Source organism: Brachyistius frenatus, unplaced genomic scaffold (assembly GCF_029030835.1).
Source record: "Brachyistius frenatus isolate BFR_SWC_R1_liver_20210118 unplaced genomic scaffold, ASM2903083v1 Contig_4, whole genome shotgun sequence".
Lineage (NCBI taxonomy): Eukaryota > Metazoa > Chordata > Actinopteri > Embiotocidae > Brachyistius > Brachyistius frenatus.
The window spans coordinates 7,806,014-7,818,792 of record NW_027210603.1 but is presented as its reverse complement, the minus strand read 5'-3'; the positions used below and the strand labels follow the sequence as shown (position 1 = coordinate 7,818,792).

Below are 12,779 nucleotides of genomic sequence, written 5' to 3'. Positions count from 1 at the left end.
AGCCGGGCCGCCTTCTGCCTACTGTGCTCTGCTCTGCAGTGCTGGGACCAACAGGGGAACTGTTGCTAGATCGGCACCTTAATTTCCTAATGCCCAAAAAGAATTGTAACAGGGAAAAAAATCTCACTCAATCCTCATGAACCCTGGCCTCAGCACGCATAGTGGCACAGCAGTCCTTACTCGTGCCCCTCCCCACATCAGGCTGACCTCCACTGAAAAAGCAAGGCTACGCTCGGCACAAGACCTCCCCGTGATCCCTGCGGTGGAGTTTATGGCCGTAAGGAGTACCTAAGCTCCCTTAACAGAGAAGGCCAGTAACCCAGATATGCTCTTCAAACAGCCAGGAACAACACAGACCTCGAGCCAAAATCAAAGCTCTAATTTACTAATGGAACATAAAACGCATTGACATGTCTTTTCAATAAGATCCTGAGGTTAATATGGAAGTGACGAGTGCCAGGCAAACTGGATTTCAGATTTTGGTTTCTGAGTCATATGAAGTGGATCTGAGGTTTGGATTGGAAAAGAGATTATATAGTTTGTATAGAACTGATGTTTTTGTTTTGTTTTTTTAAATCAGTGACACAGAAGTCAAGTCCAAAAGATGAAATGCAACAAAGCACATGTTTAACTGTGCAATGAGACACATGCTGTGCAACTTCTACTTTCAGTTCGTTAAACTGCTAAATATATAGTTTATACATGCACTAGCACATGGTGGTAATTTAGTCACAGTGACTGGGACACAACAATAAACAGAGGGAAATGCTCCCAGCTCATAAAGTTAGAGAACCATGTTGTAACAATGGTTAGTTTCTGTGAATCTTAAAAAAAAAAAGTTAGATCAAAGGTCTATCATGGAGAACAGGACAAACCTGGAAAATGTACAGCTACTCATACATAGCAAACTATAATCTGTGTGTGTGTGTGTGTGTGTGTGTGTGTGTGTGTGTGTGTGTGTGTGTGTGTGTGTGTGTGTGTGTGTGTGTGTGTGTGTGTGTGTGTGTGAGAGCGAGTGAGTGATATAACAGCAGGTCTGAGGAACATTCCAGGACAGACTTAGGGGGCCCGCTCAGTGCGCCTTGGCTGTTGTCTGACATGCAGTACAGTGGTACCAATAAGCCTTGGTACCAGCCCCCCCCCCCCCCTTATTTCCCTGCCAAACCTGGAGCCATATGGGCCTCAGTAGCCCTCCTTCCTGACCAAGGGAAGCCATGTCCTGAATCTCTCTGGCCTGGCATGGGCCCCAGATGCCCAAGCACAGAGCTGGCATATGAGTATACAGCACCTGCAGTGCAGGGCAGATGGATGGTGGTAAGAGGATGACAGCTATTGCTGGGAATGTGGCCATTACAGTCAGCGGTGCTCAGCCTGTCCACTGTCTTAAATGTCCATGTCATCTTGAGCCACTCAAGACTGGAATGCAAGAAGCATTGATCACAAAATGCTCTGTGTTGTTTTCAAAGAGACACATTAGCCTTATTGTTTTTATCCCAGAGGTCCCCGTTTCAACGAACATTCATTTTTATAGTGACAGAGAAGGAGCTGGACAGCTTCTGGAAACAACACTAGAATATGGAGATATGGGGCGTGATTCTGTGGAGATTAGAAGAAAGCAGATATGTAGAAATGGCTCCACATGCTGCTACTTATATAAGTGTTTTGAAAAGTCAAACAGTTCTTTCATCTTTGGTCATGTGCACGTTTCGCAATGACTCTTGGCATGAAGATTAACCTTTACCACGTTCAGTTGCCTGTTCCTTTTTCTATTTTAATACTAAAAAAAAAAAAATCAAAGCATAACTCGAGTTTTTTTTTGACTCGAGTTTTTAAAAATATAATTTGCCCCCAATAGTCAAGAGGAAACGTTCTGCTCCGACCAACAATCTGGTCACTTTGCTCACAGCTCTCTGAGGACAAGACACGCTCTACAATTCTAAAGCAGCAGCTAAAAATTCTTACAACACGCAGACGCTTTATTCAAGCAAGACTTGGCCTCATTTGACAGCGAGACAGAATTCTTCTCTAATCTGATAGTGAATCTGCACAGATATCAGTAATCTGAGCTCTACCAGACCAAACAAAGCTGAATCCAAGCAAACTTGCTCAGATAAACAGACCACACAAAAACAGACACAGTTGATCTATCTATCAGACAGGAAAGTATCATAACACTGGATTAGTAAGGATGTATCATCTTACAATCTGTATTTTGTCATAAACAGTAATTTAACTTTTTGCCGTTTGCCTCATACACCCACACGCAAACATATTAGGGGTGGGGTTACCTGGGAGGGCGGTCCTGGGGTCTCCGGCGAGGACAGGCTTGCCTGGCTATTTACGCTCATCTCCAAGGTGTCCACCTTTTCGTAGGTCCTTTTTTGCCTCCCTGGTATTTCCAGAGGTGTTAGGGCAGGGTTGCCATAGTTGCCGGCCCCTTTCAATGACCGAGGGGCCCCAGTGAGGTCCTCTCGTGATGCGCACCTGCCTGCTGACCCCCCTGCCCCGTACCACCTGAGTGAGTCTGCAGGGGAGCGCGTCCGAGGTACAACGACCCTCTCCCCCATCTCTGGGTCCAGCCCTGCTCTCACCTCCCTCATGGTGTTGGAGCGACTCACCACCTCCCTCATCTCGGCCATCAGCCTCTCATTGAGGGCGCACAGCTCCCCGCTGCTGCCTACTGACCCCGGCCTGCCTCCTGCACCTCCACCAGCTCCCATCCTCCTCCTGCTCTTTCTTCTCAGACTTGGAGAGGGGCCGGTGGAGTAACCAGAGTCTTGATAGTTTGCTGTGGCCTGCGGGGTCGAGGAGGGGAAGTCCTGCGAGGCCTGGCTGCTCTGTCTGCTGTGTCGTGCCTCCATGGCGCGCTGCACAGTGGCCTCCAGAACCCGCCAGTTCTGTTTCTTGTCCAGTGTACTTGGGCCCGGGGTTCCTGGCTCTCTGTCCCTCAACTGGCCTCGAGGATGCTGCAAAGAGTGGGCTTGAGGCTGGGGATGTGGCTGAGGCTGGGTCAAAACAGGGTCCTGCCTGGAGGTAGGGGAGGGAGCACGTGTGGGCACAGGAGAGCCAGACAGTAGCCCCTGTTTGGGGTCTACATTGACCATGTGCTTGATGCACTCCAGACCAGCTGGGCTGTAGTCAGAGGCAGAAGGATTCCTCCTGTGTCTGGATCCTGAGTGAGATGAACCAGGTTGTTGGAGGAGTCGGGGCTTCTGAAGACTATGAGTGGGTGTCAAGCGAGACAGAGGTTGTCCGTTGTACAGGTGGGCCCCCTCTACCTCCATGTCTGTAGGGGGTTCATCATATATGGGACAGTCTGAAACGGGCTCATCATAGATTGGGGCAGTGCAACCATACTGAGGGGAGACGGGGCGTGGTGTGCTGGTCTGTGACCTGTGAAGGAGTGGACTGGGTTGGCTACTGTCTGATGTCACCAAACAAAAGCTGCCGTTGCTGGCTTTTCTCAGGTGATGGGCCTGGCGGGTGTCACCTGCCATTTTGCCAGAGGGGGCAGTCTTATATCCCTGGGTGGAGCTTAAGTGTCCTCCTTGGGCCTTGCTGCTGGAGGGGTGCAGGGTGATGGTATTTGCTTTGCTTTGTGCACTGTGTTGGAGGTGCTGCTGCAGTGCTGGGCTGGGCTGGGTACAGCTCATGCTATTCACCTTCACCAACATGGCTGCCTTTGAACCAGGTACTGGCTGCCATCTTTGAGAAGCATCCCTGAAACAGAGAAAACAAGAGCAGAATGAGATCTGATGCCAATAAAAGTACCAAAGTGTATATATCAAGTCTAAATTACCAGCCAAAAGTCAACAGACAGGACCATAAAAGCACCATCATCGTATACAATCATACACAGGCATGAAGGCTGTGGCTATATTTCATCTATTCTAAAATATCCAAGACTGACGGCGCTGGGAAAATCAGCTGCAATCCACAAATTCTTCTCCAAACATTTCACTGACCTCTGAATACTTCACTCCATTTTTAGTCTGGCAGACGTAATAGCCTTGTCAAAGCCATGAGACAATAACTCCAGTGTGTTGTGCAAACCAAGTGCCCAAAAATACTGACTGACTGAACACAACGCATCTAACCCATCCACAGTTCCTCCCAACATGTGTGACTCAGATGTCTGAAGAACATATTGGGTCATGTTACATCTATATTTTCTGGTATTAGCATGTGCCATCTATATAAGGTTGAAAGTTTGCCAGTTGAGTCACTGAATGAACATTTGGGGCTGTAAACCAGCAGACCCCTTGAAAAGAGGATGATCTGAGAGAAGTCAGCGGTTCACAGCTGAGATCTTCACTTGGGTCCAAAAGGTTAATTCTTTCCCTTTCGGTTGAGTGAACAGACCGACTTCAAAACCCAACGGCCCACTACTAATCCCAGCGGTGTAAAAACAATACGCCATCAATCTAGTCACGCTGCTGTGGTCTGGTGCCCTCCACTCTGCTGTCGCCTCATAATCTTCCTTTGCAATCAGGACTTTTCATTCCACAACTGATAAAAAAAACAACAACCTTGCCTTCTTCAACCAACGACTGTGTCCAAAGCAGGTGTCATTCCGCATACAAGCATGGACGCATATGGCGCCAAGCCTGAGTGAGACTCGTGTGAAGTCCCTCTGAATATCCAAGCTCAATCGACTTCCTTGCTCACTCAAAGTCCAAACAGGTAAATAAGTCTGGCGACAGACGAGAGACTTACCTTCCCTGCCTCCAACTTCTACTTAACATTCAGTGGGGTAATTAATTACATAAAAGCTGATCGCCTTATGTCCTGTTAAATCCAAACATAAACACAGATCATTGTTGAGTCAAAACCTGCATTGAAAGGCTTCCCTTTACTAAGAGCACTGGGTCTCAGTTGAGAGTTGGGCTGTAACGGCAGGAAGAGGACGCAGAGGGAGGAGAGAAAGAGGCGGAGTGACCCCCCCTCTCCCCTCCACATCTCTCTGGAACAATGCTGAAACCATTCCCCTGAGGTCCTCGAGCCAACGGCAAACTTCCGCTCGTCCTCCTAGCTACAGCTCAGCTCCTCAGTCTCTTTCTCTCTGACCCTGCGCCCCCCCCCCCCAACAGAATGAGTCACACCACCTCAGCCGTTTGAATGTAAACAGGCTCTCTACTTCAAACGATCGCTGCAGATTCACCATCCAGGCCCGGGCCTATAAACAGCTGGGTCTCAGCCACCTGGCACAGCACCAGAACAGCCTGCCTCAGCCACCGATGCTGGGAATGCCTCAAGGCCTTTGGCCTCACTGACAACCAATCAGGGCAGTTTACTGGCTGAGTAACGCACTGGCAGACATACACTTGTGAAGACGAGCCGTGATGGATGGGATTCACCCCAAACCACCACTGTTAGTTGTTGCACGCAAGCGTGAGGGTGTATGGTTATACAGGGTGGTCAGGGGGGGGGTTGATAGGTGACAGCTGTAAACATGAGAAACCACTGTTTGTCCTCTTTGAAACAGTGTGTTTTCTCACTCCGGTCTTGTGAAGCCGGAGGAGGTGGTACCAGTGCTACAAAATCATCTCCACCTCAGCAGCTGACACACAGCTGACTGTTTAGCACCACTTTGCCATGCAAGAACAGCTAACACATGAAACATCAAGGCTTTTCTAACATAATTGGACTTCACACATAAAACCACAATAATCAAATTCCCTTCCGTTTTCCTCAAACAAGTCAAACCTTGTTAATCACACATCAAAAAATATCTGGGGTTCATTTGCCAACTGTATAAAAAATGAGTCTGTTCTCTATGTTCCTGGTGGGTGGGTGACCTGCTTTATGAGGTCTGATCCTCACATACTAGTGATCACAACTTCCTGTCTCGTGAGGTCCTCTGGAGGGTTGGAGAGAGGGCTTCCCCATATGAAATACAAACAGGAAATGCCTAATGTAATGTTCACACGCCGCATCCAGGGCGGAAGGAGGGATCATACAGAGCTTTACAAAATGTTTATCTTTATAAATGGGAAATTGTGGATCTTTGGAACCAAGCAGCCCTTTAGAAACTTTGAGTTTAAAAACTTTTTGTTGAAAAATAAGTGTCCTACTAAGTTATTCTTCATTATTCTAGGTCTCGAAGGAGCACCTTGATAGGTCCTGCTCACAGTGTTGTAAGAGAGGGATTTTGTAAAGTTTTGTCTGCCATTGTTCCAGTCAGGCTCAGCAAAGGTCTAGCATGTTCACCCACTGCGGCACTGGCACATTATATGCTGGACGTCTGTTTGTTGCGATGATCATCACGATCGTATGGAGGGCGACATCACACTCCAACAGCGAGGCTGTGCAGCGTCTTCAATCTCTACTCAAAGCCTCTAATCCCATTACACAGCTAGGACAACACTCGGATATCAGTAAAACACAGATCAACTAAATTAAATGTGATCGTAAACCCTGAACCAAGAGAAAGACAAAGATAGTACAATGGTGAGAAACTACAACAGCTACAACAAGCCTATGTGGGCAGACATTTGGTGTTGGTGGTTGTGAAGGGGGAGGAGAGGAGGGGGGGTTTGAGGAGCACAGAGCTACAGAGACAAGAGAGGATGGTGTGAGCATGTGTAAATGAGAAGGGGTGGGGATTAGTCGTGGGAGAGTGCAGCGAGGGAATGAGCGGAAAGCTGGAATTCCTCAGGGCTCATTCAGGGGCCTTTGTAGCAGTGTGGGGAGCCTCGCACAATGCATGGCTGTGCCATCGTCAGGGAGAGGCCTCCCTCAACGGCAGCAATGGAGATCAAGGAAGGGGAAAAGAAAGAGCCATCTTCAACCTCCAGTCAGTCAGGCAAGCAGACATGCTCTTACATAACAGTGAGCAGGCCTGGACTTCATTCTAACTGCAAGGAGAGTTGTTTAGAAAGGGCGTGTTGGCCTGCTCGTAGCCTGGCTGACAGGTGTTAGCTGAAGGAGGGGATTATGGACAGCAATTTATCACACAGGTTAAACAGACATGATAATTACCACTGGGAGTGTACGAACTCTCTCCAGAGTTTTCTGACCCCGTTTCCTATTTTTTTTTGGCTATTTAAATCCGGACATGTGCAAAAAGTACAGGTGGAAACACATCCCTTAAATCTCCCACTGTTTGCAAGCAGATCATTTCTACTTTTCCTTTCGGCACACGTGATTAGACACATACAGGACACATGAACACACTTGTGGCATGCAAACTTATGCGTTTACAAAATCCCTTCATTCAGAGCCATGAGACCTTTAGGAAGACAGAGAAATGTAACACAAAATAAAGTTAGAGGCCCTTTGGAATTGAACGACGTAATCTGATTGGCTTCTCGGGCAACAAATCAACTTAACGGTCAGCAATTTTCAATTAGTCTCGGCAGCTCTGGTGCCTCACGCCTACATACGCAGTTCAAGATCCCACTGTCACTTTTCGGAGTATTCCTGTGGTCAGTTCGTCTCGGTGACCAACTAAATGCTACTAATGGGCGACAGCTGTCAGCAGATGTTCTGCCTCCTTTCCTTCCTGCCTGGAGTAACGGTTGTTGGAAAAACCATCAGCTGAGTCACTGTGCCGGATAGGAATATGGAATTGGACGTTCTGAAATATACCTCCTGGGAATAGTGGGGTCTGACAAACAGGGGTTATTATTAACATTGGCTGGACAGGAAGAGGAAATGAGGTCGCACAGGCCGAGCTTCTGCTACACAAACACCTTAGAACCCAGACCAATGGGATCACTGCGATCTGCGTTAAAGGAAGGAAACTGAGAGGACAAAGAGGATTCGCTAAGGACAATGCTACATCCACATCGCCAGTGTTCAAAGCTGATTCTCCTCTCACTTTTGAACAACCTGTAAAAAAAAATTAAAAAAATGAAGCAGAGCCATTTGAGGCTTGAGGCAAAGACTATACTTCTTATAGTTCCTATAAGACTGTTGTCCTGCAACAGCTGAAATGACGCACCACCCTTCTCTGAGCCAAGATGTCTACCAGCTGTGTCTGTCAGTAGCCCCACAGTCCGACCCAGTGAGGGGTGCTGTGCTGGGTCACAGGGCAGCCACTAGGATCCTTCAGAAGGTAGAGGATGAAGCCAAACCCAACTGGATGCCTGAGAGACCCGCCTCTGGAATCTGAAAGTGTAGCTGCAACTCTGTCCAATTACAGCACACTCTATATGACTTTATTATAACTGCAGCCTCCTCTCACAAAAACATCTAATAAGAAAACCTGTTACAGTCCGTCTCTAGTCTCAGAAATATGATCCGAAAAATAGCATCATAAAAAAAACAATAACGTTCAATTTGAAATGGGTTCACCTGAAAACTCTTTCAGCTGAAAAACACCATCCCTGAACACTGCAATCAGCTGAGGCAGTCAGAGCAGCCTGCCTGAGGCCGGTTCACATGTGGGTCTATTGGTTCTTCATGAAAACACTAAAAATATTCTTTCACACCACAGCACCAGAGAGAGGAGGCAACTGTAAAATGAGGGTTTCGAGAATATCTCAAATAAAACAATAGAGGTTTTGGACACACGGCTTCAGTGAGACACATAAAACTGTAGCTCTATAATCCTGTTCTTCAGACTGCCACGAACTTTGCAATTAGGAGAAATACAGAGTGAATCGTGGGGCGTGTAGAGAAAGAGCTGAGAGGTAAAAACAAAAGCACATTGTCGATGCTACCCAGGCCAAAGTACAGGATCACAAGTTCAACTTTTTCATAGACGAGAAAAAAAAACAAGACTTTTCTTATTACAGGCAGACTTAAAACACCATCTGTAAAGATCGGGAAAATGAGCTTACCACATGAGGAGTGGAGAGATAAAACAAGTATTTCCAGTGTGCGTAAAAATGTTGTGGCTACGTCCTCAGAGTGGCGGGAGATGAAAAACATGAGAAGCTTCTGCTCTTGCTGTAAACATACTCACAATGTGCGACTCATTAAAACTTTATCTACCCCATAAGACGCCCCCTCATTTCCTAAATAAACCCATCGGGGAGATCTCCCACATGACAAACAGCCAGTTCCACAAGTATATGTTTTTTTTTTTGTTTGGGCTTTTTTATACTTTTGCTTTCAGCAGGATGGATTCTTTCAAAAGTTCCCTTTAAAAAAAAAAAAATCCCCAAAATAGAAACTGAAACGAATGACAAAAAATAAAATGTTTTTTTTAGTTTGTCATATCATCAAACTTGTCACTTTTGAGGGCAGGTTTTGATATTTGTCCTTTAGCGTCCCTTAAAATACATCAGACTAAAACAACACCCTTTAACTGAAGTCATTGCACGCTCATAAAACCAGCTGTACTGTTTCCTCTTTGATGTGTAGAAGCTTTGGTATAAGCACACAGAAATAAACACAAACAGAGCGGAGTTCACTTAAGTACTGATATATCGCAAAATCTAAGCTTTTCAGAGGAATCCAAAGCCAGCCAGACAATCAGGAGAGGCAACTTTTAAGTGTGTAATGTCAGTGTGACTGCTTCTGACTGAACGCTGGTGCACTGCTATATCATTACAGGGCCCTAAATGAGAGGGCACGCACAAGTCATTTAGTGTTCCTCTCCATTCAGCATACCTACACTTCCTGCATAGAGAAAGCTCTCGGTTTGACCCAGGGGGGCAACTAGGTTTAAGTGAGGGCCTTTGTTCTTTTTAGTGGTCCATTATAAACCCCAGGCTCGTCCACAGGACAAAACAGTGCTGTGACCCCGATTCGAAGCACCTTGGGTCATTTCCGGGTTGTCTTTGCGGTCCTGTGACTTCAGCAGACTTTTCACATGTACTCAACCTCAGCAGGTCTGTAACTCGCCCACACACAGTGAAGATGGCTGTCCAGAGATCACACACTTTCTACAGTGAAAACCCATGCAGATGTTGCCTGGTTTATGACAGCACACAGAATTATACATGAATTCAAAAGGGGGGTGAAACTTAATATAGATGTTATAAGCTAGTTGGTATGCAGCACCTTTCTGTCCTACATCATGGAAAGAGATCATTTTGCCACGGTTTCCTGCCCAAAACCACGTGTGACTGACATGTTTATCCCTGAAGACGACGGTACTTCCCTGATGAGCTCCACAGGCTTCAAGTACCCAGAAATTCCCAGGACATGTGATAAGACCTGGCCAATGTGTAACAGATTTGGCACTCGGGTATATACGTGTGCTCATATGCCTAATCATGAACAAAGACAAAGAGATATGCTCTTTACACATACATCTCCGGCTAAATTTCACAGAGGAAAAAAAAAAAAGGAAGAAAAAAAAAAAAGAACATGTAAAGACATGTCTAAAATAGCTGAGACGATTGAACAACTTTGGGGAACTTTAAACTATCACATACCCAATCAATGGAAGTGAAACAGTTGTGATAGGAAATAGGATCCTTAAAAAAAAAAAAAATTTGACTATTCTGAACAAAAAAAACCCATTTCTATTTTGGGTGAAAAAAACAAGTTAGCTTACCTAAAACCTTTCAGCTATTCATTTCAACTTTCTCCCTTGCTCTCACCCATTGTTCCTTGTCAATATCAATAAAGTGGGCCGGTAACTGAAGACAAGCATGTCTCAAGAGTTTGTTTTCATCCATTTTAAGCTGTCACATTCCACCCTCACTGTGCATTTTGTGGTGGTTTCTAATTACCTGCTAAGAGATGGAGGTTGGTGAGAATGTGAAGGGCCATATGGCTGAGTAGGGTATGAAGCCCCTGTGAGCCAAGACTCCTGAACCTTCCTCTGCAGAACACAGCTGGCCATTGTTTTAAGGGGAGACAGAAAAGGTTCTGGGAAAGGTTGAGTCACTGGGGCCGAGTGGGACCCTGTGGGGAGTTTTAATTCTCCCCACACACCAGAAACAATGCAACAAGGCCTCCTGTAGTGTCTTTCAACAGCCATGGCTGACCAATTAGTTCCCCCTCCATCTTTATGTAATACCAAAGGATCAGCGGGTCAGAGGAGAGACCTCCCAATAGCCAAGGTGAGGTACAAGAAGAGACAGGAGAAACTGGAGATCCACAGTCGCGACGGCAGAGCCTCAGACAAATCAGCAGAGTTCGCCATGTTCATAGGCGGCTGGAATGTAGCGGTTCTGCTTGTTATTAACCACAGACAACACTCTCTCACATGCCTCTCCTGCACGTGCATAAGAGGCGTGGCAAGAGGCGTGGCAGTGTTTGATGGCCTCGGGCATAGATTTGTTTAAGGAAAATGGAATGAGCTTTGGAGCAGAGCGGAGCAGGGTGGCAGTGAGCACACAGAAGGACACTAAGTCGGCCTCTGTGGCCGTGTGCCAGGGGAAACAGAAGTGGCATGTCTGGAATTTGGCTTGGAGGGTAGAGACGGTGGTTTGGATAAGGCCACAACACCAAGCACATGACGGGGTCTCTGAATGACTTACTGTTAGGGCCCGTTCTGCACCACTAACCCTAGCGTGAGGGGAAATGTCGTGCTCTGTAATAGAACTGACCGTTTTCCCCATTTGGTAGCGATTTGCTGAAATGGCTGAGCACGGTTCACAGGCAATCGTATGGAAACACGGGACATATGGAATGTTCAGATAAGTGAGAATGAAAACAAAATAGCAGCTTGAGTTCGGCCCAAGTGGTCAAAAGTCAACATAATCCTGCAAATTCTCACAGCAGAAGCATTTGAAAGTATTTACAACTCACTATGGCACATGCCGCAATTACCATCACATTTCTCCACTTTTCTCCTGGTAATATCATCCACATTAAGCACAGTTCTCTTTGCAGGTTTACTGTGGAGGCTTCTGAAGGTTTGGTCGGGCTTACCTCTGTGGGTCTTTGCTGCCATCTGTGCTGTATTCGGTGCTGCTTCCATCTCCCTGTGATCTGCTGTCCACTGCCGGGTCCAGCTCAGGGTTAGCGGTCTCCTCATTGGGATCCGGGGCTCTGGGGACAAGGCTGTCTCCGTCCTGCTCAGGCAGAGGGGTGCCACGGCCCTGGCTCCCTACACTGCTGATACTCCCTGTGGTCCCGTGGTGGTGCCGCTCCACGCCCCCTCCAGCCCGCTTGGCCTCACTGCATCGCTTCATGGCCTGGAGCTGGGAGAGAGGCACTATATCGGCTCCCTGGGGTCGATGCCAGACTGTACGGCGCCCAGTGGAGTTGTAGTAGTAGAAGCGGCCACTGTGGGGGTCAAACAACTCCCACCACTGGTTACCGTCTGCCTGGCGAACAGGAACGCCTGATGGGGGATCCCAGCCGCATTCGCCAGTGGTCAAATTCACATACATACGCTCACGGGAGCGTGGCTCCAGGATCTCCACCCAATCAGAGCTGAATGAGAAGAAACAAGGCGAAGTGAAAGGTGTTATTTACAGCTGAAAACGGCAACAGATTTTTCACCAACAGGATACGATGATGTATTAGAAGCCACAGTCACGCCTGAGTACTAATGAACTCGACAAGCAGTAAACAACTCACACTGTTTGACAGACTGAGAGGTTCAAAAATGCCCACTTGGCCAGATGGAGAGAGTGTTAATGTTTGTGTTCCCTACATGTATCCATCTGTGTATGTGTGTGTGTGTGTGTGTGTGGGTAGTGATGTCATTTCGAGGCAATAGAGCGGCAGAAATGATAGTGTGTGTGTCCTGACTGAGGAGACAGGTGGACACGCTCAGCGAGACACCAGGCATGGAGTCAGCAGGGCCCAAAGAGAACCATACGCTCCGAGTGCTACTAACGCAAAAACCACAGAGCTTAACTACAATCACAGGGTGACAACAGCCAGCTCAGCACAATACACACAGACAACAGAAAAGAGACAGA

At 47.1% G+C, this 12,779-nt stretch overlaps 1 protein-coding gene across 2 annotated transcripts in view; it reads right to left on the bottom strand.

Annotated features, from left to right (window-relative positions):
- Positions 1–12,779, bottom strand: part of arhgap46a (Rho GTPase activating protein 46a) — a 31,666-nt gene that overhangs the window by 6,806 nt on the left and 12,081 nt on the right. For both annotated transcript variants that reach the window (XM_069713612.1, XM_069713619.1), the window contains exons 2-3: positions 11,779–12,285; positions 2,289–3,720 (exon numbers count right to left, since the gene is read on the bottom strand). In XM_069713612.1, the coding sequence (XP_069569713.1) occupies positions 2,289–3,720; positions 11,779–12,285 (1,939 nt within the window). The remainder of the gene's footprint in view (positions 1–2,288; positions 3,721–11,778; positions 12,286–12,779) is intronic.